The sequence below is a fragment of the Schistocerca americana genome, chromosome 2, assembly GCF_021461395.2.
Source record: "Schistocerca americana isolate TAMUIC-IGC-003095 chromosome 2, iqSchAmer2.1, whole genome shotgun sequence".
Taxonomy (NCBI): domain Eukaryota; kingdom Metazoa; phylum Arthropoda; class Insecta; order Orthoptera; family Acrididae; genus Schistocerca; species Schistocerca americana.
Window position 1 is genome coordinate 132,330,556 of NC_060120.1, and position 25,454 is coordinate 132,356,009.

At 41.3% G+C, this 25,454-nt stretch overlaps 1 protein-coding gene across 1 annotated transcript in view; it reads left to right on the top strand.

Moving 5' to 3' along the window:
- LOC124595494 (DNA polymerase alpha catalytic subunit) overlaps positions 1–25,454 on the top strand; it is a 262,660-nt gene that overhangs the window by 166,262 nt on the left and 70,944 nt on the right. The window contains exons 19-22 of the mRNA XM_047134258.1: positions 8,530–8,667; positions 12,239–12,347; positions 12,432–12,571; positions 19,065–19,270. Coding sequence (XP_046990214.1) covers positions 8,530–8,667; positions 12,239–12,347; positions 12,432–12,571; positions 19,065–19,270 — 593 coding nt within the window. The remainder of the gene's footprint in view (positions 1–8,529; positions 8,668–12,238; positions 12,348–12,431; positions 12,572–19,064; positions 19,271–25,454) is intronic.

A 25,454-nucleotide genomic window follows, 5' to 3' on the forward strand; every position in this document is an offset into this window, starting at 1 on the left:
ATACCACAGTGGAATGTTGTGTATAGAGTCATTTTATTTTAACAAATTGTAGTAAAGAGCCATTGTTTTGATGGTTCAGTAGTGTGTCTGTGGCTAGAAAGATTTATTTATTTATTTATTTATTTATTTTATTTTTTTTTATTTTTTTTATTTTTTTTTTATAATTTCAGGAAATTTTATTAAAAGACCAAAATTAGAACACTTTGTTTTCAGAATATGAAATTAAATATGGAGCATGTACTGTCTGTTCTTCATCAACCAGTCAAAGCACAGTGGTAATGGCTTGTCTGTGGTTAGATGCAATTAGTAATGAATACTTTGTCACGGAAAGGTAGCTCAACAGTTCTGAATATGTAGGTTTTAAATTCACTTTTATAGGACCATAAGAGAATTTGCCATTGTTCTTTTTGTTTTGGCTGTCTGAGGACCACACTAATTTCCCATCAGTTTCACTTCTTCTGGTATTCATCCTTGTCCAGTATTCTTTCATTCTCATACTTTGCAACGTTTCTTTCTCTTCTGTCCAAAATGATAGTGTCCTCGGTCTAAACCTGCCCTGGAAATGTGTGAAAGCCTCAATTTTTTAAATGAAAATCATTGTGTTAGAAATCCTTGGTTTCTGTCTTCCCAGTTCTTCCAACTCTCTTTGTACCTTTTGTATCCAGTGTACTTTGGTTCTCGTACAAGAAACTGTATCATTTGCTGTATCACACTCCCTGGTCCATGCTAAGGTTATGTTTGGGGAACATGCTTCGTCTTTTACTGATTATGTCCATCCTTTATTCAGGTCATGAACAGTTTTTATGCCTTGCATATGTATGATTTTATTGTGTGTTGCAGTTGCATCTGGTTCAACTAACTGACCTATCTTGAATTTTAAAAATAATTTTGTTGTTGACCAATTGTGTGTTCTGTTATACATGGCCTGATATTTGGCTACAATTGGTCAGTGTTAATACATAATATTTCAGTTCACTCTTTTTTAGAAACTCGTACCTATAGTCCATTTTAAACTAGTTTCACCTTGTCAGTGGTAGCAAACTGGAGAGCTCCTGCCACCAATACACCAATGGGTGTCTGGCTCTGTTAGCGCCCACTGTGTTGCCATATCCACTGTGCTATCCTGCATAAAGCATTGTGCTAGCGAGTCCTCTTTGTGCTTGTGAGTCCTCAGAGGTCAGCTGTTGTAAGAAATTCGAGTTACTTTTAGCTTTGCATACTTTATAGTACATGGTGAAAGTAGTTGAAAAATGGGCAGATCAAGGCTGCATACTCCTAGGACACTCAGTGTGACTATACAGTCAGTTGAGTCTGTTCCTTGAGCGAATATTTTGAGGCGGAGAGGAATCCAGGCAGGTTTCTTGTTCCTTTGGACAAAGTGGTGTAAAATGCAGCTGCTCTGCAAATCGGTGATCAGTAATAAGAATTATCAAGGAGAAATTCGCAGAACAGCGATTAGGCAAGTCATCTAAATTGGGGAGACCAAGTAACAAGAAGCGCTGCAACAGGACAGTTACAAATCATGACTCTTTCCAGGAAGATGTGATTGGTTGGGTAATATATGCATATTATTCGAGGAAGGAGAATCTAACACTTAAAAATCTACAAACCACTCTTGTAGAAGTGGACTTGCTCAGCGTAGTAAATCATCCTTGCTACAAGATGTGAAAAGTCATGATTCCACTATAAATCTATTTGAGGCCAAAAGTTATTAATGGCAAGCCAAGCTGTAGCTGTGTAGTGCAACAGTCTTCTGAGGGGATTGTTATGGACAAATTTGATAATACTGTTTGGCTTGATGAAACATGGCTCACTGTGGAACACTGCTTAGAAAAGGCTCGACAGATGATACCGCCACTGGTAATAATGGGATCTACAGTCAGCAGAAAGGAAGATAATAATTGTAGCACAAGGCAGATCTTCAAAAGGATTCATTCCTAATTGTCTGCTCTTATTCATTTTAAAAACAAAGATGAGATGATAATTTTTCCCACGTGGAATGTTTCCTTCCATTATATTGATATCCTTATTCATTTTAAAGGAGATTTGCTACTACCACAAAGAGATGAGCTACAGTACTTAAATGAATTTATGTGTGATTGCAAGCTTTCTCAGCGTATTTCAGCTCTGAAATCTTCACGGGTTATCAGCCGAGTGGCGTCGTCTTCGAGTCACAACATTTCAATGGATTGCGTATCTGTCATCTTTAGGCGAAGTGTCACGATGCCGTCTGTCGTGCGCCTTTGTACACTCTGGACTGTTATCAGATTCTGGCCGCCGACCAATCGCATGCCAGCGGAATCGCACCGGGCACTTGGTGCCACTGGTGGTGGTGGGGGATGCGTGTGCTGCCGTCGATTCCTGGTGTCTGTTCATATCAGCACTGGCCGCAGTCCCCTTCAGACTGGGGCGTTCTTGCTAAATTTTCCTAATTGCGGGATCCCAAGCTGTATTGAGATGGTAACCACTGTCTCGATTAATTAAATTTTGGTGCAAACGAATCTCTACTGCTTCCTTTATCACCGAATCCCAAAATATGCTGGCGCTGCATAACTTCTTTGTTTCTTCAAATTCGAAGGTATGCTTTTCGTTGATGCTGTGTTCCACCACTGCGGACTTGTCAACCTGTACAAATCGCATGTTTCTTATATATCCTGTACGGTGCTGTGTAATGCAACGTTGCGTCAGTCCTATGTATTGCATTCCAAATTTACATCTAATTCTATAAGCACCCTGTGTCATTAGTCCTAGTGGGTCTTTGGTCGATCCAAGAGTATCCTTGATTTTCTTTGGTGCGTGAAAGATGGCCTTCACTTGGTGCTTCTTAAGGATTCTGGCTATCTTCGCCATTGGTGGTCCCGCATACGGCAGGAATGCACAACCTATTGCGTCGTCCTCTTCTGGTCTCTCTCCTCCTCTCTTCTTATTGTTCCTCAAAGCTCTTCCTATTAATTTCTTGCTGTAGCTGTTGCTTCTGAAGGTTTCCTTTAGATGTTGTAATTCACTCAGTAAGCTCTTCTTGTCGCAAATGGACTTCGCCATGTGTACCAAGGTGTTGAGTACAGAGCTGCATTGTGCTGGATGGTGACAGCTCCCAGCATTGACATACAGGTCTGTATGTGTTTCCTTCCTATATACCGAATGTCCCAGCGTGCTCCTGCATTTCTAGTAACCAGGATGTCAAGGAAGGGTAGGCTGCTGTTTTTCTCTATCTCCACAGTAAACTTGATGCTTTCATGTATACTGTTGAGGTGCTGCAGGAACTCAAGTAGTTTATCTTTACCATGTGGCCATACCACAAAGGTGTCATCCACATATCTGTAAAATGCTTTCGGTTTCAGTGGAGCCGTGTCCAATGCTCCCTCCTCAAAGTATTCCATGTACAAGTTAGCCATGCTTAGTGCTAAGGGGGAATCCGTAGCAACTGCATCTATTTGCTCATAGAATTTCCCACCATATTTGAAGTAGGTGGTGGTTAGTACATGCTGAAAGAGTTTGACTAAGTGTACCTCGAGCAGTGCTAGAGAATCTTCAAGTGGCACCCGTGTGATTAATGACGTCACATCAAAGCTGGCTAATAGATCTTCTTCATCCAAGCGCACTTCTTGCAGTGCCTTGACGAATGCACCTAGTTTTTCACAAGGTGGGGACAGTTCCGTATGAGTGGTTTTGGTAGCTGTGCCAGATGTTTGGCAAGGCCGTATGTCAGCTCGTTTATCATGTTTAAAATTGCACGTAATGGAAGCTCTGTCTTGTGAATTTTTGGTAGGCCATACAGGCGTGGTGGTGCTGGTGCCCTCAGATACAGTCTTCTGATAGTGTTCTTTTCTAGTCCTGAGTTATTGAGCAACTCGATGGTCTTGTGTGTCACTGATGCAGTCGCATCTTTTCCCACTTGTTTGTAAGCAGGATCTTGCAGGAGGTGTTGATTTTCTGCCAATAATCTTCTGACTTCATCAGCACCATTGCATTCCTGTTGTCCACTGCTAAGAAGACCACTATATCAGTCCCCTTCATACTGGAGCGTTCTTGCCGAATTTTCCTAATTGCAGGACCCCAAGCTGTACTGAGATGGTAACCACTATCTCGATTAATCAAGAAGAAGGCCACCGAAAAGCAGTCCAACAAGTTCCTTCGCCTTCCAGGTGTGCGACAACAAGAAGATAAACTTGTACTGACAAGGTGGTTATAAATGTGATGGAAAGAGAACTGGATGAGTGAACTGTTTCGGTGCTGTCAAAAGGCGTAAACTTCGCCCTGGTTCCAAAGACGTTGCCAAAACGCGAAATCATCAGTGGTGTGGAACAGGCCATAACAGGACTCCCCTCAGAGGCGGCAGAAGAAGTAAGAAGAGACATTTGTAAAGTACTTGAGAGAAGGCAAAATTGCCGAAGAACATCATTTCGGCTGCAGAGCACAAGGCACTATGGGCACTGTGCTGTGTCTGTCGTCTATTTTCGACAAAGTTCTTGTTGGCCGAAAGCTTATACAGGGTGAAAAGTATTTAAACCGACAAACTCTGGGAGGTTGTAGGGGAAATCAAAACAAATATTTTTTCCTAATGTCATTTTTTTCCTATGAGGAGTATTTAAACCGATAGTGGATGATTTATCTGGTGGCAAATTAATTAAACTAACAAACACTTTTCCATTTTTTTATGACCAAGAGACAACACATTAACGCAACCCAATTTCAATTACAGTAGATTTTCAAAAATGCCTCCGGTGACACGCAAACAAAGGTTACACCGTCGGATCATGTTCTGTCTGACACGGGCAAAAACCCCAGGAGTATCCTGAATTGTTCCTGCTGCTGTTACTATCCGGGCAACCAGATCCTCTTCTGATGCAACAGTAGATGCGTAAACAAGGTTGCACATCTCTCCCCACACAAAAAAGTCCAGAGGTGACACATCTGGGGATCGAGCAGGCCATGGTACAGGACCACCTCTGCCAGTCCACGTTTGTGGGAACCGTCGGTCCAGGAATCGACGCACACAACGACTGAAATGTGCCGGTGCCCTGTCATGTTGGAACCACATGCGTTGTCTTGTAGGGAGTGGGACGTCTTCCAGCAATTCTGGCAATGCTCTGGCGAGAAAATTGTAATAGTGCCTGCCATTTAGTGGCCTAGGTAGCAGATAAGGCCCAGTTAAACAGTCCCCAACAACACTGAGCCACACATTAACGAAGAACCGCAGTTGATGAGCGCTAGTGACTGTGGCATGTGGGTTATCCTCACTCCAAACATGCGAATTGTGCATGTTGAAGGCTCCATCACACCTGAACGTTGCTTCATCGGTAAACAATACAGAGGATGGAAATGTAGGATGCATTTCGCACTGTTCCAGGAACCACTGTGAAAACTGTGCTCTGGGTGGATAATCAACTGGTTCCAGATCGTGGACACACTGTAAGTGAAATGGACGTAACAATTGATCTTGAAGGACTGTTCTTACATTCTACATTCGTCTGATTCGTCCCTATGTTATGTGCAATTGGACGAGTGCTGATTGAAGGATCCTGCTCCATATGCTGCAAGACAGCTTCCTCAAATTGCAGCGTTCTTACTGTGTGACGGCGTCCCTGTCCAGGTAATCTGCTAAATGACCCGGTCTCACGCAGACATTGGTACACAGCAGCAAAGGTCGTATGATGTGGGATACGGCGATTAGGATATTGTTGTTGATAAACCCGCTGTGCAGCTCATCTGTTGTGGTGTGCTACGTAGTACGCACCAGCCATATCAGTGTACTCACTCCAGGTGTATCGATCCATTAGTAAACAGAGACAGTGCACTACTACACTGGTGGACAGCAGTTGTCTACAACTGAAGAGTGTATGTAATACGCCCTCTGAGAACTGAAGAGCATAATATGGCCTCCACTGGTTTAAATAATCCTCATAGGAAAAATGACATAAGGGAAAAATATTTTTTTTTATGTCCCCTACAACCTCCCAGAGTTTGTCGGTTTAAATACTTTTCACCCTGTGTTGTGACAGTCTCTTTGTTGTGCCTATCTGCAACTCAGCATTTCTGCTATATGGTGAGTAGCGGCTTCCCTTGTCATAAGATAGGTAGTATCCTATGACAATAATATCAATAAGTCACTGTTGGAATCAGGCAACTCATATGAATACCTGGGTGTAGCACTTTGTAGGGATATGAAATGGAATGAGTACATAGGCTCCGTCTTAAGTAAAGCAGGTGGTAGACTTAAGTTTATTGGTAGAATACTGAGAAAGTACAATCAGTCTACAAAGGGGATCACTTACAAATCACTCATGTGATCAGTTCTAGAATATTGCTTGAGTCTGTGAGACCCGTATTAAATACGACTAACAGGGGATGTTGAACATATACAGAGAAGGGCAGCATGAATGGTCACAGATTTGTTTGATCCATGGGAGAGTGTCACAGAGATACTGAAGGAACTGAAGTGGTACACTTGGAAATACACACAAACTATCTCGAGGAAGTCTATTAACTAAATTTCGAGAACTGGCTTTAAATGATGACTCTAGGAATATACTACAATCCACTATTGCTCAACAAGGAATCATGAAGATAAGATTAGAATAATTACAGCATGCACAGAGACATTCAAACAATCGTTCTTCCAGCACCCCATGTGTGTATGGAACAGGAAGAAACCATAATAACTGGTACAGTTTGATGTATCCTCTGCCATGCGCCTCATGGTGGTTTGCAGATTATTATTTGCTGATTAAAGAAATGTGATATACTGGTTGAAAGTAATTTGGGAAAAAAAAAAAAAAAAAACAGATTAATTAGACCTTGTGTTACAGTACGAATTAAAGTATACAATTTACTGTACAGATAAAATTGCAAAAAATATGGGCATACAATGCTCAGACTGTATCCTCCCCATTGCCAATTTAATCCAGCAGAAGGCAGTGGAAAAAGTGATGCCAGAAGAGTGTCAAAATGTAGTGAAAAGAGTGACACATGAAGTACACAATAGTGAACGTATATTACCATAAAGTGTTGAGGTCTTGATTGTATCTGTGACTATGAGCTATGACATTGATAGGTACACTGACTCTGGTTCTGAATTAAGTTTTGTTTTCGCACTGTCATAGTACACTTTGATTTCTCTTTCCTGTTTTGATATTAAGAAATACTGTTGAGCCAGCTGGCATATCTCCTTACGGTAAGTTAGATTCCGTTTTAAATATATTTCATTTTGCGTAGACATCAAGATGTTTTTCACTGGATGTAATAGTTTTAGAAATATGAAGTGATAAGGAGGAAACTTTTCTGGCTGCCTAAACTTCACCCTTTCAGTAACAAGCATAAAACTTCTCCTTATAAAAATTGAGAACTATTATTGACACGTTTAGAGGCACTATAATGATCTATACTATTTGTGAATTTGAAACTCTTTTTCTTAATTTTTGTCAGAAATAGAAGCTTATTTTCTATGACCATGGAGAGCAATGTGCTGTAGTGGCTGCCAACGGGTGTAAGTGATGTGGTACTGTCACAGCTTTGGACCTTAAATGTTTGGTGCCAATTAGTTTAAACCAGACTAGAGATGTTAGGTACTTACAGTCTACCTTCCTTGTCTAACAAGGAAAATAAAAGGCAAAAAAATATAAGTATCATAAATTAAAGAACACCACAGAAATCTGAAAAAAAGTGTAATGGAAGGAAGAATTTAAAGGCAGCAGAGAAATCATTAGAACCTACATAGCAGAGATGAATTAAAGAAACAGTAACAATGGGTAACATTGTGACATTTGCATGGCCTCATAATGGTGACTTGGTTATGTCATCACTTTTATGGGGGAGGGGGGGGGGGGGGGGACACAGACATAGATTATGTTTGCCAAAGGAAGGAGAGCAGTGGTGGTTTAATCAGAGTCCATTGTTGGTTGAAGTGAGAGACTGTGTGCAATCATTATTACGCTCATCAGTCCAGTATGAGATAATGCTATGGTCACAGGTTCGAATCCTGCCTCGAGCAGGGATGTGTGTGATGTCCTTAGGTTAGTTAGGTTTAAGTAGTTCTAGGGGACTGATGACCTCAGATGTTAAGTCCCATAGTACTCAGAGCCATTTGAACCAAAGATGAATGCAAATTGTGAAAATATTTGTAACTGGTTAGATCAAGGTTTTTCTTTCACAGTAGGTTAGATTTGCAGCTTTAAATTATTTCGTTTGATTTTCTTGAATTCAGATGAGAACACTGTTTGTTTCTAACTTCATCTAAAGTATAGTAATCCTAAAATTAACTCCCATAGACTGCATAAAATTGATGATGGTAATGATGATGATCATTATGAGACACTGTTTGTCCACTGGAACAAGTTCTGAATAAATTGTTTCAGCTGTACAGAGAAATACTTTTTTTTTTGTTGCTTCTAGTGTTTGACTTACAACTATACTTATAATGTAGCTACAATCTGGTTAACATTTTCTTCTTAAAACATTGGTTAACTATACTTATAATGTAGCTACAATCCGATTAACATTCTCTTCTTAAAGCATTGGTTTCCAATACAGGATATGATGGCTGATGTACCTGATAGCAATCAGAATGCAGGAATACTTCCAACTGAAATCCGCAAACTCGTGGAGAGTAGGCGAGCTGTGAAGAAACTTATGAAAGCCAGTGATCTCTCACCAGATTTGAAGATGCAGGTAATTTTAGTGTTGTGAATATATTTGTTATTTTGAAGTCTTACAATGAAACACAAAAATAATTATTTTCTTAATAACTGTGATTATTGTAATTCACATGAAATGGAAACACCTTTTGTCATTTTAATGTGCTACATGCTAGCCGAAAAGTTTTACAATTGCAATAGAGTCCTTGGGACTGGTTGAACTAATTAGTTCTAATGTCAGTATTTGCAGCAGCAATTATTAATTTCTCCCTAAGCATCTGCATGTATGTATATAGTCATTGCAGGACTGATAAGTGGTGCTGAAATATTGCAGTGTAGTGTTGATCAAATTATTGTCTATCCAAACTGATTTAGGGAGTTCTGTATTTAACCAACTAACTGCAGTTTGCTGGATGATGTTACGTCATACTCCAGGGCCACTTGCTTCCACAGAGTTAAAACATATTTGAGGCACATTGTAAACATGGGCATGCATTTTACACCAAGTTGAACTGTAGGGTATGGCAAATAATGGTGCTGTTCCGAAACTAGTTGGAGCAGAATAAAGGACAATTTAATATCAGATTTTTGCAGTATAAAAATATTTCATACAACATATTGAATCTGTATTTAAAGTGTTTTCTGCTTTTCCTGAAGTACATTTGTAGTTGTACTGTACTTCACTTGTGAAAACTATGTATATCGAAACTATGTAAATCAAATACTAAGTGGCAGCAGGAAAACACACACACAGAAACACACACACACACACACACACACACACACACACACACACACACTCAGGGGCTCATTCTTCTGGCGGAAAGGTTGAAGGAGAAGGAAAAGGACTGGAGTGGTTTAAGAAAAGAGTCCGAGTTTGGAAAAGTCACCCAGAACCTGGGTCAGGGAAGACTTACCAGATGGCATGAAAGGAAAGAGTGATGATTGTGGACTGCATCGGATGAGATGTGAGGATTTGAGAGCTTAAAGGTGGAAAACAGGGTAATATGCAAGACAGAGATTACTGATAAAACCTTGTGCACGAGTTAAAAAGAGTGGAAAGCTAAGTGCATTGTGTGCAACAGAGGTGGCAAGAGTATGGCAAAAAACACGTCAGGAAATAAAAGATGTAGAAAACTGAAACAGAGTCAAGAAAGGAGTCATTATTGTGAAGAAAGTTCCTAGCAATCAGTCATTCCTTCTCATCCCACCTGGTTCGTATCCCCTGACCTGGGTGACTGTTCCACACTCTAAGCCATTTTGTAAATCTCTCCAGTCCTTTTCCTTCACCCCTCTTCCTTTCCCTTCAGTCCTTTTGCTGAAAGGAGGAGCCATTGGATCAGAAAGCTTGCATACGTAAAACATTTTTTTTATATGTGTGTTCTCCTGCTGCCGCTTGGTGAGTAGATTTTTTGTCTATCCAATTACATTATATCGTCAAAAATCCTCCCCCACCTCTCCCCCCTCCCCCAGCACCCCCCCTCCCCCAGCACCCCCCCCTCCCCCAGCACCCCCCCTCCCCCAGCACCCCCCCTCCCCCAGCACCCCCCCTCCCCCAGCACCCCCCCTCCCCCAGCACCCCCCCTCCCCCAGCACGCCCCCCTCCCCCAGCATACCCCCCTCCCCCAGCATACCCCCCTCCCCCAGCATACCCCCCTCCCCCAGCATACCCCCCTCCCCCAGCATACCCCCCTCCCCCAGCATACCCCCCTCCCCCAGCATGCCCCCCTCCCCCAGCTCACCCCCCTCCCCCAGCTCACCCCCCTCCCCCAGCTCACCCCCCTCCCCCAGCTCTCCCCCCTCCCCCAGCTCTCCCCCCTCTCCCAGCTCTCCCCCCTCCCCCAGCTCTCCTCCCTCCCCCAGCTCTCCCCCAGCTCTCCCCCTCCCCCTGCTCTCCCCCCTCCCGCTGCTCATCCCCTCCCCCTGCTCTTCCCCTCCCCCTGCTCACCCCCTTCCCCTGCTCTCCCCCCCTGCTCACGCCCCTCCCCCTACTCTCGCCCCCCCTGCTCCCGACCCTCCCCCTACTCTCGCCCCCCCTGCTCCCGACCCTCCCCCCTGCTCCCGACCCTCCCCCCTGCTCCCGACCCTCCCCCCCTGCTCCCGACCTTCCCCCCCTGCTCCCGACCTTCCCCCCCTGCTCCCGACCTTCCCCCCCTGCTCTCGACCCCCCCCCCCTCCCTGCTCTGGCCCCCCCTCCCTGCTCTCGACCCTCCCCCTTCTCTCGACCCTGACCCTTCTCTCGACCCTCCCCTCCTTCAGCTCTCCACCTCCCCTCCTTCAGCTCTCCACCTCCCCTCCTTCAGCTCTCCACCTCCCCTCCTTCAGCTCTCCACCTCCCCTCCTTCAGCTCTCCACCTCCCCTCCTTCAGCTCTCCACCTCCCCTCCTTCAGCTCTCCACCTCCCCTCCTTCAGCTCTCCCCCTGCTATCCCCCACCCCCTTATCTCCCCCTCTCCCCCCTTCTCTCTCCCTCTCCCCCCTTCTCTCTCCCCCCTCCCTCCCTGTCTTTTTCTGTTCTGGATTTGAAAAATGTCTCAGTGGCAGGATGATAATAAATGGGAAGAATAGGTCTCCTGGACAAAGGAAATGGAAAAAAAACTGTTGTAACAGTGTTTTGAAGGACCTACCATGGTGTTTACCTAAAGAGAATTAAGATAATTAAATTAGGAATGTTGGATAAGGATTTGAAACTCTATGACACATCATTTAGCAAATTGTTTCATACCGATTTAGTTGTCTGACATGTCCGTGTGACAAATTCATCCTATCTTTGTTTCCTAATGTTTCTTTGTTCTCTCACTTTCCTTGGTTCTAACTGCTTCTGTGACCTTCGTTTTATTCTTGCTGTCACTTTATATATTTTTTCCCACACTTCTCTCTCTCTCTCTCTCTCTCTCTCTCTCTCTCTCTCTCTCTCTCTCTCTCTCTCTCTCTCTCTCTCTCTCTGTCTCTCTCTCCTGGACCTACTCTGTATTGCTGTGTATGGACATCTTTGTCCTATTTCTTTTGTTTTTCAATTTTTCTGGGCTTCTTTTGTTCCCCATGAAGCTTGTATCGTTTCGTTTTGTTGGTAGACATGCCTGCATATGTAGAAGAATAATGATGGTAATCATTATTATTAGATAATATATTTCTTTCTATTCCAGCAAATGTATTCTTTAACTTTTCTGATGATTTTTGACAGAAGTGCTAATGTACTCTTTAAGATGTGGAAGTGTCAGCTATATAAGAGTTCCTTCATTTAATGAACATGGCCATGTTTATGGTGTGCATTTAGTAAGTTAAGAGAAGTGCAATTGGTTTGTAAAATTAAGAACCATTTACTCATGTGTGCCTTTGTCTGTAAAATGAAGAGGTGTATTCCATACTGTTTTAAGACTGTGTGACCATTATTGAATTTGATTTTTGTTCCTTTGATTGTGAAGCTATGAGAGACATTTTTTCTATGTGTGCATTCAGTCATCCCCTATTCCTCTCTTCCTCAGCACTACTCCTGCCTTTTCTCAAGCATCTTCTTCACCAACAGGTTTTTATCTTTCTGTTTCTATTACATTGCACTGAGATAATGTGTAGAATTTGTTGACAGTATACTTTGTAACTTTGCAGTATAACATTCGTCAGATGGCTCTGAAGCTGACAGCAAACAGTATGTATGGTTGCCTGGGATTTTCACATTCACGATTCTATGCCAGACCAATAGCAGCACTTGTAACAGGTAACATAGTGTACTGAAAACTATAAACAACTTTATTTATTGTATTGACAGGTGTGTTTACATAGTTACCTTTATTATTTTTAGCTAAAGGGAGAGAGATCTTAATTAACACCAAGGACCTTGTGGAGAAAATGAATTACGAGGTTATTTATGGGGATACAGATTCCTTAATGATCAACACAAAGTGTCTTGATTACGACGAAGTATTTAAAATTGGAAGTAAGGTGAGTAGATGATTAATGATATCAGCCTGTCAACATAATAATAATAATAATAATAATAATAATAATAAGGCAGGGTTTAATTTAAGGAATAAAGGTAATAACTTGCCAAACAGTAGAGGCACTGATTCGTCAACAAAACCCCACCTCCACTAGTCAGTGAGTTGTTGCCTTTCAGACAGTGTTTTTGTTGTGCCTATCTGCAACTCAGCATCTTTGCTGTATGGTGAGTAGCAGCTATCCTCTTCATACATTGTTACTCCTTACTTATTTACATTCCTCTAGGACTTCCCATAATACAGCATTTGGTGTGAAATGGGATCACTGCTAACTACCTTTGAGTGGTGGTTCCCTGGTAAGAAATTAATGCGTTGGTTGTTTATTTTTAGCTCTTAAATGTATAGATTTCTACAGAATAAAACTTGGAGGTTATTGTTGTTGGAAACTGTGTGTGTCAGATTCAAATGACTAAAGAACTACCAAGTCAAAACTCAGTTTTTCTGATAATGTTTAAGCAGACCACCCATATTACAGACTCGTTTATTAGTCAGCACTTTACAAGAAATTGAAAATTTCTCAGATTACATGTTTAATAATTCCAGGCACTTTTAATCCTTCTTTGGCTCCACTTTTTAATCCTTTGTTGGGTGTTTAGCTACTTGATGATACTTAAAGCAACTGAAGGAAAGTTATTTACTAAAGTGGACTTAGTGAACTTCCTTCTTTGTGTATCTGCATTACCTTTTTATCAAAGTGAATATTTACAGATTTATGGTATGTATAATTTTGAGTGAATCTGAATGGAGTCTAGAAGGAATAATGACAATCTTATGAGACTCTGAATTCATAGACAGGCGGTTGCGGGATCTCAGCTGTTCTATATGTTGAATCAAAACTCCTTCAACCCTTTAAATTTCCAGTTGTTATTTTATTGAGCAACCCATTTCAACAATACACTACACCATCTTCAGGCCCCCTGACCGCCATGCAGGAGGAATCCCAACTCTGGTCCAGTCAGAATAGGGGTATCATTCTGTGATTGGTATCCAGAGATTTTTGACACAGTGATCCCATCAATCATATTTTGCCAGCCAAGTGATTATCGAAGGTGTTGCTTTGTCGAAAAATCTGCGCGTACCGGTCACTGAATCCTGGCCCCTATTTTGACTGGACCAGAGGTGGGACTCTTCCTACACAGCTGTCAGGAGGCCTGCAGATGGCGTAATGTAGTGCTGAAATGGGTTGCTCAATAAAACAATAACTGGAAATTTAAGTGGCTGAAGGTGTTTTGAATCAACATTCTCTCTCTCTCTCTCTCTCTCTCTCTCTCTCTCTCTCTCTCTCTCTCTTTCTCTCTTTTTAAATTCCTATAAGATGTTGGCGCTCTTAAGTCATTTTTCAGGCGTGCTTGACTAGCACAATTGTGGACACTGTGTCTGTGTGTACTGCACAATTTGAAGATTTACTCATAAACAGATTGATGCTGATGTTGACTGGGAAGATATTTCAGGGATCAAAAATTCCCCAATTATTGTATATTGTGGTAAAAAAGAAAATTGTAGTAACCATGTAATAAACAAAACCGATTCAAGTAACACAAATATGGCTTTATTCATAAACCTCTGAACAATAACGGAAGTAAGCCTCCTGTAACTCCACACATATCAAGACAAAGAATCATATAAAAGGTGCAACATAAGCGATGCAGAGAACAACTGATGTGAGTGGTGCCAACTAAAAGAACATAGTGAGTGCGAGTCAGAACTGCTCTGTGTGTGTATATAGGTGCAAGTTGTTGGCAGACAGCATGGTGGAGACAGTGTCATGTGCATGTCTCCTACAGGCGGCCTCTAGTGGCCGGCCCGCACTGATCCCGTTAGCAGTTGATTTAAGTACGCTAGTGTGGCGACACTACCTTCAGTACAGTCACCTGCACTAGTATCAGGATACAGCACCCCTCTCCCTCGTGCAAACAGTTTGCCCAGCCAATGGAGTAGACGCCGATAGCCTGACGAGACACACATCCATTTCATTAATCTCACTCCTGCACGTCTGTTGACTTGTACCCAACGTACTTGAAGAAAAACACCTAACTCGGTCTGCTCGGTGCTGGGCCCACATGTTTACTGCCACCATTGCCGTTCTCTCCTGCAAGCTATCTGTTGTCCTAGTGGGCACATCTTGTGACACTACTGTCACATTGCCCCACGCCTCAGTTTGGTCACCTGTTGCCCAAGAAACTTCCAAAGATTGTGCTATTTGCAAAACTTTGCCTACAGGGGTTTTCACAGAGTAAAGCCTTCCGATACAGTTGCTCGTCCAGAGCTAAACAGACAATTGCGTTGTGCATCTTACAGTCTGTATGAGAATAATTAAGGGCATTAGTAATGAACTGGCAATAATGGCTAAGACTGTGAAGTTCAGCAGCCCAGGCCCTGTTGACTGGTTTGCTTTCTTGGGCACCAATAGAGTTCAACTCGTGCTACTATGGCATGCATTTGTTTGCGATGGTAGTTAGACAGTAAACGGCACGTGTAATCAAAAGTAAGAGGTGCTGGTTCTTGTAAAGGGTCAAGCCGACTCGGTAATTGATACCCCTTAGGTGGAAGTCAGGAGAGGAATAAGACTTACCACAAATACAAGTCTTTCACACTGAAATCCAAAAAATGCTATCCGAGCTGAATCATCACACAGAGAAAAAATGGATGGATGGAACTGTGGTACGGTGCCCTGTCTGTTAATGGAAACCAACAAAGTGGTCACTGCCAAAGTAAGCTGTTTAATTAGAGCCGTTAGCATGGTGTCCAAAATGCCTAAAACTGATGAAACCGCACTTAAAGACTGCAGATGCAGAAAACATTCCATCCCCATCGCCAGTTGTGTAACACACGAAACCGATCCAAGTAACACAAATAATGCTTTATTCATAAACCTCTGAACACTAATGGAAATAAGCCTCTTGTGACTCCAAATGTAACAGGAAAAAGAATCGTACAGAAGGTTAACATAAGCGATAAGCAGAACAACTGATGTGAGTGGAACAAACTAAAAGATCGTGGTGAGAGTGAGTCAGTGTTGCTCTGCGCATGTATAGGCACGAGTCGCCAGTAGATGGCTTGGCAGAGACCATGCCTTGTGCACGCTTCCTACAGGCAGCCTCTAGCAGCCGGCCGATGCTGATACAGTTGGCAGTTGATTGTTTGGAAAAAGAGCTTGATTTAAACAACAGTACCCTGCACCCTTGAGGCTAGTGTCCATGACCTTATGTTCCTCATCCTTAGCAAAGGGGACAAGAAAAAGTGATTTTACCACTACCCCAGAAAGGGGAAGTGATGCCTCGTGTACTGAACTTGTGGCATAAAATGTTCTGTTTCACATCATGATGAGATAGGAGCAACCATTTTATCAATTGATCTGTCACCTGTTTTATCTTGTAATGAAAAGAAAGTGGTGCGAGTTTTAAGCTTCTGTGTATCTGATCTGATATATCAATTGTTAGGAGGTGGCATTGTGGTCTTCAGTCTAAAGATAGATTGGATGCAGTTCTCCATGCCCATTTATCACTTATCACTCATCTCTTTATAACTACATCACTCTACATATATTTGAACTTGCTTACTGTGCTCAGACCTCGCTCCCCCTCTGCAATTTTTACCCTCCCACACTTCCGTCCATTAGCAAACTGACTGTACCCTGACGGCTCAAGATGTGTCTTATCAACCAATCTCTTCGTTTAGACAACTTATGTAATAAACTTTGTATCTGTCCAATTTAATTAATTACCTGTTCATTAGTTTCCCCACCTACCCACCTAATTTTCAAGCACCACATTTCCAAAGTTTCTGTTATCTTGCCTGCACTGTTTGCCACCCATGTTTCACTTCTGTATGGGGCTACACTCCAGACAAATACAATCCAAAAAGACTCTAGCACTTAAATTTATGTTAAATATTTCTGAAGTTCTCTTTTTCAGAAGCACATTTCTCACTATTGCCAGTCTGCATTTTATATCCTCTCTACTTGGACCATCATCAGGTTTTTGCTGCCAAATAGCAAAACTCATCTACTACATTTAATCTCTCATTTCCTGATCTAATTCCTTCAGCATTGGCTGATATAATTCAGCTACATTCCATTACCATTGTTCTATTTTTGTTGTTGATTTTATAGACTCTTTTTGAGACTTGTTCCATTCCGTTCAACCGCTCTTCCAAGCAGTTTGCTATCTATGACAGAATTATAGCATTGTCGGCAAATCTGTGAGTTTTTATTTCTTCTCCCTGAAGTTTGATTCCATGTCCAAATTTCTCCATGGTTTCCTTTTCTGGTTTATCAATAAACAGATTGAATAACATTGGGGATAGGCTAGAATCCTGTCTCACTTCGTTCTCAACTACTCCTTACCTTTCATGACCTTCAATTGTGTTTATCTGTGATACGTGAAGAATTTCTAAGAGATTGCTACAGTCTACATTGCAAAAATGTTTCTCTAAATCTTTAACTACTATGAACATAGGTTTACCTTTTTTCATTGTGTCTTCTGAGGTGAGGTGTAGAGTCATTGTTACCCAGATTGTCTCCTGGGAGTCGGCTGCTAGCAGTCTTTCATTCATATCGGTCTCCGTCACTATTAAATTTTCATCTTCCCTAATGTACTGATGATATCTTATATCTCATCATACGTTTTCCCCCGTTATCTCCACCATTTGTAAAGTAGGCATCTTTACTTGTACTAATGTGATGTTTTTTGTACTTGTTTCTATTTTAGCTGTGACAATGTATTCACTGTGCTGTTTATAGTAGTTTGCTGGCATTCCTAATTTCTTATTAATTTTTTGAACTACTACTGCATTACTCCTACCTGATTTTGTGCTGATGGCTCTTTACTCACCTGACCAGAAATACTGTCATCTCCGCCACAACACTTTGCTAATTCTCACCATATTCAGCTTCAGTCTATCCATTTATGTCCCCAAATTCTATAAAGTACATACCCGATTAAGGATCTAACACACCATGCTCCAGTCCACAAAATGCCGGATTTGTTTCTCCTGGAGACAGTATTCTCTTCACCAAGTCCCAGACTGGGGAGATCTGAATGGGTAACTATCGTACCTCCGAAGTATTTTGCAGCGTTAAACCTTGCAGTAGAGCTTCATGTCCTCAGAGAGTATAACATCTGTAGTTTTCCTTTGCTTTGTGCTAGTAGAAGTACCAACATAGCGTGATCATGTGGACTAATGTTACAAGGCCAGAACAATCACCCAAACTGTTTCCTCTTTTGAAAACCACACCAATTCCTCTTCAGAAACCATATATTTGTGTTACTTCTCCACTGATACCACTCTGATATTATTTCACCTATGTTAATTTCTCAAATAAGCCCTGTAATGAGATTATGTCCCTTATACCCTAGCCCTCACCACTCAATGTTGCCTGTAGTGCACTAGGACATTCCCAAACCATTACTCCTATTTATATGTTCCTACACCTGTAGCCCTTTCTGCTGTAAAACTTACCCTATGCACCCACCCATTCACTTAGTCGTCCCACCACTTGTAAAGCCATGCTGTAGGCCATACAGAATGACTCAAGAAATCTTTGTGCCACATTCTTTTGGAAACTCTCACAATGGGAGCTAGGTCTTCAACACATATTTTCATATCCTGCACATGTTATTCATTAGCACTCCCATTTTTCAATGGTAGAAGTTCATTATCTACTCAATTAGTTATTACTATTTTAATTTGTACTCCCTCCATCTCTCACTCCTTCATGATCTTCCCCTCTCTGTTCTTTTTTTATGTACTTATTCATTGCACTTGCTATTCTTCTTCCTTTTTAATCCTTCTTTTAATTTTCACCCTTCCCTTCTGCCATCTCAAAACAGCAACTGGCACAATGCTTACCAGTATACGATCTTTGACCTCCTCCTCTCTCTAATGTCTTTTATCTTCATCCTTTCCTCCGCTTGTCCTCAGGAGTGACGAGCTCCACACCCCCACCCCCACCCCCTCCCCCTCCCCCAAACCACCCCCAAATCCAAAAAAAGAGTGCTTTTTCATTTCCAACTGTCTGTGTCCAATTTCTCTTTCTTCTCGGAAAAAGGAATGTATAAGTTTCTTGATAAAGTATTTTTAGTGGTAATATTGGCCCGCATCTCGTGGTCGTGTGGTAGCGTTCTCGCTTCCCACGCCCGGGTTCCCGGGTTCGATTCCCGGCGGGGTCAGGGATTTTCTCTGCCTCGTGATGGCTGGGTGTTGTGTGTTGTCCTTAGGTTAGTTAGGTTTAAGTAGTTCTAAGTTCTAGGGGACTTATGACCACAGCAGTTGAGTCCCATAGTGCTCAGAGCCATTTGAACCATTTTTTGGTAATATTGAGAATTTCGCCTCCTGAAGGTAAGTTGTGACCATCTGTTAATTCTAATAGTTTTCTCTGTTGAATTTACCTTTCGACATAAAGAATAACTTTTTAAAAAATTGTGTTTTTAATTCAGATCAAACAAGAAATAAACAAGCTGTATAAGCTTATTGAATTGGATGTGGATGGTGTATTCAAGTACCTCTTGCTTCTGAAAAAGAAAAAGTATGCAGCTGTTACACTAACCCGATTACCAAATGGTGAATTATTGGAGCAACAGGAACATAAAGGTCTTGACATTGTTCGTCGAGATTGGTCACAGTTATCTGCTGCGGTGGGAAGGTAGGAGTTTGCTGTTTTACTTTGCTTCCATTTTGGAATACCTTGTAATTGTATATACAATGTAGGAAAAGACAGATTAATACTCACTGTAAAAAAGACATGTCAAGTTGCAGACAGGCACAATTAAAGCCTTCATCAGATGAGAGAGAGAGAGAGAGAGAGAGAGAGAGAGAGACACACGCACACACACACACACACACACACACACACACACACACACACACCAACTCCAACTCCAATGTCTTGGGCTGGAATTTTCATTTTTTGTAATTTCTGTTGTTTTATAATTGTATATATTAACATGTCATTGTACAGTGTCTTCTAGAACCTCTGAAAATTTTCACTTAATAGAATCTGGAAGTTATAATAATTCAGTTTCAAGTCTTTCTTGAATTAAGGGTCTCTTGACATACTTAATCTCTTGGAAATATCAAAATCAAATGTGACATTCTCAGAGAGTGGTAAATCAAATATTCATATTCATCAAACAAACAAAAATTGTAATGTGATGAAGCCCCACCTTCACACTTTTCGAGGGACTTTAAAATAATGGCTTAAAATGTGGGAAATTTCTGTTTAGTGATATAAAGGTATGTGTAGGATTCCCCCTCCCCTTGCATTTTCATAATATATTTCATATATATACATCTAATAAAGGTTATCTGAATTCTATAAAACTTTTAGCTATTGATTTAACTGCAACTGGTAACTATCTGGGAAGCAGAAACATTTGAGTTATTTTCTTTTATCATAACTGATGTTTTTGGAAAGTCAGCAACTGTGCCATTCATTATTTAACTAATGCAGCATTGCACTGGTTACATAATTTTTGATGCCTAGCATGACACATTTTAGAATTTATTCTCTTTGTCAGGCACAAATAATTACATAAGTATTTTGTCATGGTGTTTGCATATGTGTCATTCCACCTCTGTTGCACTGTGTAGTCATCTTTTTGAGATTATACGGTTATGTGCCACCTCCATTATGCAGAAGCCCATGGATGTGCAAACCACCACTCACTTTGTTGGTTTGTTGAACAAAAGAAAAAATATTTGCATACGTATTTGCAGTTGACAACAAGAATAAATTTTCGAAACGCGTCTTGCTCAGCATGAAAAAGTATGTAACTGGTGCAGTGTTTCATTATTAAACCAGAAACATTTGAGCAATGCAAAGAGAGCAAAGCTGACAACTAACACTACAAGTGGCCAAACAGTGAAACACTTGAAATATGCATTTGAGTAACATGAAGGTGTCATGATGATCACAACAATTAAGAATTTGCGCTTGCACAGTAGAAACAAAGTGGTTGTGATTGGTCACAATACCTTTATTCAAACAAACCTGGTTACTCCTATCAGCCACCATGCCAGCGTTGGACAGCAGCAGGAGACAAAACTTGATTTGTTGTCACTTTTGTCAATTCAGATACGTGGAGTAGAGTGCTCTGGTGACAAGAAACTTACCAATATGATGCCTTTAAACATTACTTGAAGGCCAATGCCATACCAGCATTATTTTATGTCAGTTTAGGTCAGTTTTTTTCTCAGCCATAATTGCTTCCTAAAGACTGTATGAAAATTATAAAGATGTTAACACAAAACTGGGTGCAGATTAACATTGTGAACATAGTAAATTTGCTGGAAGTGATAAAAAATGTTGTAAATGGCGGGAAAACATTTATTCTGAGTGGGATTATACTGTATGACAAATGTAAATACAAAACAACTGTTGCAGCTTGATTACTGTTTGATTATGCTGTCAGCAAAAATCACTGGCCACTTCTAGCATCCATCTGGAGTGACCTAAAGTGAAAAAGCCACATTTTTACTATTATTACCCATTACCGTGTACAATTCCTTCTCCTTCCATGAGAGCCGGTTACAGGTCTTTGATTGTTACAGTGGTTAAACTAATCCATCTTAACGACCAATTAATACAAAAAGTTTTTTTTTTTTATGTACATGGAAGGCGACTGACATTTAGTGTTTTTTATTTAAAAAACGGTCTTAGAACTAATGGAGAGTTGAATTCCCATTTTAAAAAATTGATCATAAAATTTGCGATAGGGGTAGGGGCAGACAGTTTTTGTTACACTTTACACTTTAATATAATAGAGGGACACATTCCACGTGGGAAAAATATATCTAAAAACAAAGATGATTAGACTTACCAAACAAAAGCGCTGGCAGGTCTATAGACACACAAACAAACACAAACATACACACAAAATTCAAGCTTTCACAACAAACGGTTGCTTCGTCAGGAAAGAGGGAAGGAGAGGGAAAGACGAAAGGATGTGGGTTTTAAGGGAGAGGGTAAGGAGTCATTCCAATCCCGGGAGCGGAAAGACTTACCTTGTGTCTGTGTATGTGCGGATGGATATGTGTGTGTGTGTGTGTGTGCGCGAGTGTATACCTGTCCTTTTTTCCCCCTAAGGTAAGTCTTTCCGCTCCCGGGATTGGGGGATTGGAATGACTCCTTACCCTCTCCCTTAAAACCCACATCCTTTCGTCTTTCCCTCTCCTTCCCTCTTTCCTGACGAAGCAACCGTTTGTTGCGAAAGCTTGAATTTTGTGTGTATGTTTGTGTTTGTTTTGTGTGTCTATCGACCTGCCAGCGCTTTTGTTTGGTAAGTCTCATCATCTTTGTTTTTAGATATACTTTACATTTTAATAATTTTTTGCCAATTTGGGATAAGAAAAAGTGTTTTATGAAGGGAATTAATCTTTCTGTATACTCTGGTTAGTACCGAAACACGCGTGTGCAGGTCAAACAACACGCGGCCTCTTGGCTGGACAGCTGAGCGCCGTACTATGTCAAAGCGATGGCCGCTGCTTGGTGATCATTTTGAGCGGGAGAATGGTGTCCCTCAAAGCATTGTTTTAAGTGTTGCCCAATTTACCATTGCCCTAAACAGTATCAGATCTATGGTAAGGAATCCTTACAGTGCTCCTCATTTGTGGATGATACTGCTATTCTGTGTTCCTTCTCCAGTGTTGCATCAGTAAGCAGTCAGTTGCAACTTAATGTGCAGAGGTCAGAGGAGTGGGCTGCAAAGAAAGGTTTTCAATTTTCTGCGGATAAGAGTGTGTGTGTGTGTGTGTGTGTGTGTGTGTGTGTGTGTGTTTTAATCATTCTCGTCATGTTTTTAATTTATCTGCCTTGCATATGGGGGACTCTGTGCTACATTTTAAAGACTCACTGCGGTTTCTGGGCCTCATTTTTGACTCCAAATTGCCATGGTTGCCACACCTGAGAGACCTGAAAGCCAGAACCCTGATGGCACTGAATCTCGTAAAGTGCCTTAGCCACAGGTCTTGGGGAGCAGGTAGAGCATGTCTCCTCCAATTTTATGGGACTTTCGTGCATTCGCAGCTGGGTTATTTGTGCACAGTGTATGGATCAGCGAGGCCTACTTATCTGAAGATGATTGACGCTGTTCACCATGAGGGTATTTGACTGGCCACGGGTGCTTACCGGACCAGTCCCATACCCAGCCTCTGTGCTGAGGCTGGGGAACTGCCATTTACCATGTGGTGGCAGCTCCTTGTGGTGCATCAGGCATGAAAGATCCTTGCAGCTCCAACTTCACCCGCACACAATACTGTTGCTCTTCCACCTCTGGAATGCCTTTTCTTCAACCATCCACGAGCAACAATGCTGTTTGAGATCCGCGTACAAAACCCAAATCCAGGGTCTGCCACCCTGGTTACTGCAGAGACCCAGCATCATTTTAGATTTAGTGCAGTACAGGAGAGATTGCACTCCTGCTTCTGTTTTTAATTCAATATTTACAGATATTTTATATGGGCACTGCAGTTATGTAGCTGTCTTTATGGATTGGTCTAAGCAGGGACTCTGGTGATTGCTCTGTCATTTTCCTGGATTGTGTCCTCAAGGCCCAACTGCCTCGAGAATTTACTGTCTTCGACACACAGTTATATATGTTCTTCCGGTGCTAAATTTCTTGTCTGTTCGGATTCTTTGAGCACCCTTTATTCTCTCCAACGTTTGTACCCAGCAGCTAGTCATCCAGAATATCCAGGATGTCCTTCTCCAACTAAAACGACTGAGGAAGGAGATGTATTTCTGCTGGGTACCTGGGAACATGGAAATTGCGGGGAATGAAAGGGCGGACCACGCAACCAAGGAGGCATGTCATCATACTCAGGTATTTCAGTATGCCATCCCCTGCGTGCTATCGTCTCGCTGTTGAGGTGCATCAATGGGAAAAAGAGTGGCTGGAAGTGACTGACAACAAACTCCATGTCGTAAAGCCCACAACTTGCCTGTGGCGTACTTCCTTCCAGCCATGTCGACGGGACGAGGTCTTTCTTACTTGTCTTCACATGGGCCACAGCCCCATGACACACTGATTATTATTCTGGCAAAAGGACCCTCCAATGTGTGATGCTTGTGACATACAGATCACTGTGTGCCACATTTTATTGGACTGCGTTTATTTGCCAACCAGCGAACTGTGGCGGATTTGCTGACAGATTTGCCCTGTGTTTTAAGCAGTATTTAAACGAATGTAGTTCAAGTTTTAAAGGTTTGTGAATTGTCCAACATTTTTAACAAGATTTTAGGGAGATGTTTTTAACTTGTCTATAGGGTGACTGGCTCATTCCAGTTTTTTGTAAGTGGTCAGCCAGTCACATTTCTCTGGGCGTTTCTTTTGGCTCTCCTGTGTTTTGGTTTCTCCATGTTTTAATTTCATGTATAGCTGCTTTCTCTCATAACTGGTTTTGGTGCATGTGAAATAGTGACTGTGTGGTCATTTCAAATGCATGAGTTTCCAACAATTTTAGCTTCTCTGCACATTCGTTTGTTTTGATGTGTGTCCCCCCCCCCCCCTCTCCACCCCCCTCCCCCCACTGCTGATGATGACCTTGACATTGGGTTCCCATAAGATCCAAACACACACACACACACACACACACACACACACACACACACACACACTTAAATTGTTAATTTGTAGTTATATCACGCGCAAAAAAAAAAAAAAAAAAAACTTTTGTCATTTGTCATCCAACTTCAAATTCGAAATTAAAACATTCTTGAAAGTCTTGGAACCCCTGGGACCTATATCTAGACAGCATCAATGTCAATAACAGGTAAAACTTGTCACGATCCTCGATTCCTGGAATGGATGAGCTGTCTATATACATATTTCAGTTTTTACGGAACCCTCAGTGTGTGTGTCTTACTAGCATCTGGCGTATTTTTTAGTTGATTTGTCACTGTGGTAATGTTGTCCACCACTGTATTGAACATAACCCTTGCAGAAATGGAATGTATTGAACTTAAACCTTCTCGAATGTGTGTGAGAGCAGTTTTCCTTGACTGTTGGCATACAGTAGAAGTCCTTTACTGCATACTTATTTCGGAAAGTGAAGTTCTGAAATTTTTTGGTCAATGTTTTTTTGTTTGAATATGTTGGTTGTATTACCACAATCAGAACCTAGTATTGAAAATTTATTTGATTTCAAAGTGTGGGTATGCTAAGAAGAGCATCTGATCGTATTACGCTTATGTTGTCTTTGAGTTAACGAGGTGAAAAAAGGTTTTATTGGTCTGCTAATCCTAATTCCTTACATATTCTAGTCGTATTACTGTAACCTGTTATCAACAGATGACAATCGCTCAGATTCCAAAGGGTGATTGCTTACCAGAATGAAAGTAGCCTGTTGAGACTAATGTTACAACTTAATGTGTATGAAAACATACATATCAGAGGATTTTAAAGTGTTAATAACTTGAGGGTTTTGGATAGCTGTTCATAATGTTATTAGATTGATCTCTGAACTCAGCAGACCAAAAATAATTTAAAATTGTTTTTCTACAGTTTAATGTAATAAAATGTCAGCGAGGTGTGTGGACTGTCTTCTTTTCAAGATTTGCAGTTATGCAAAAATAGGTGCCTCCTTCCCACAGAGCCTCCCAAAGTGTAAAATTAGATCTTTCTGATCTCATACAAAACAGTTTAAGCTACTACAGATTTGATCCAAAAGATACAGGTCACAACTCGAGAAACTCATCAGTTTTCTTCAATACGTTTCCATTAGTATACATTGTAGAAGGTTAATGTTGAACAAAGTTTAAGGATATGTATAAAACTACACCATAAAGCAGAGAAAATGAAAAATCTCCTGCTAAAATATAGTGTAGAGTC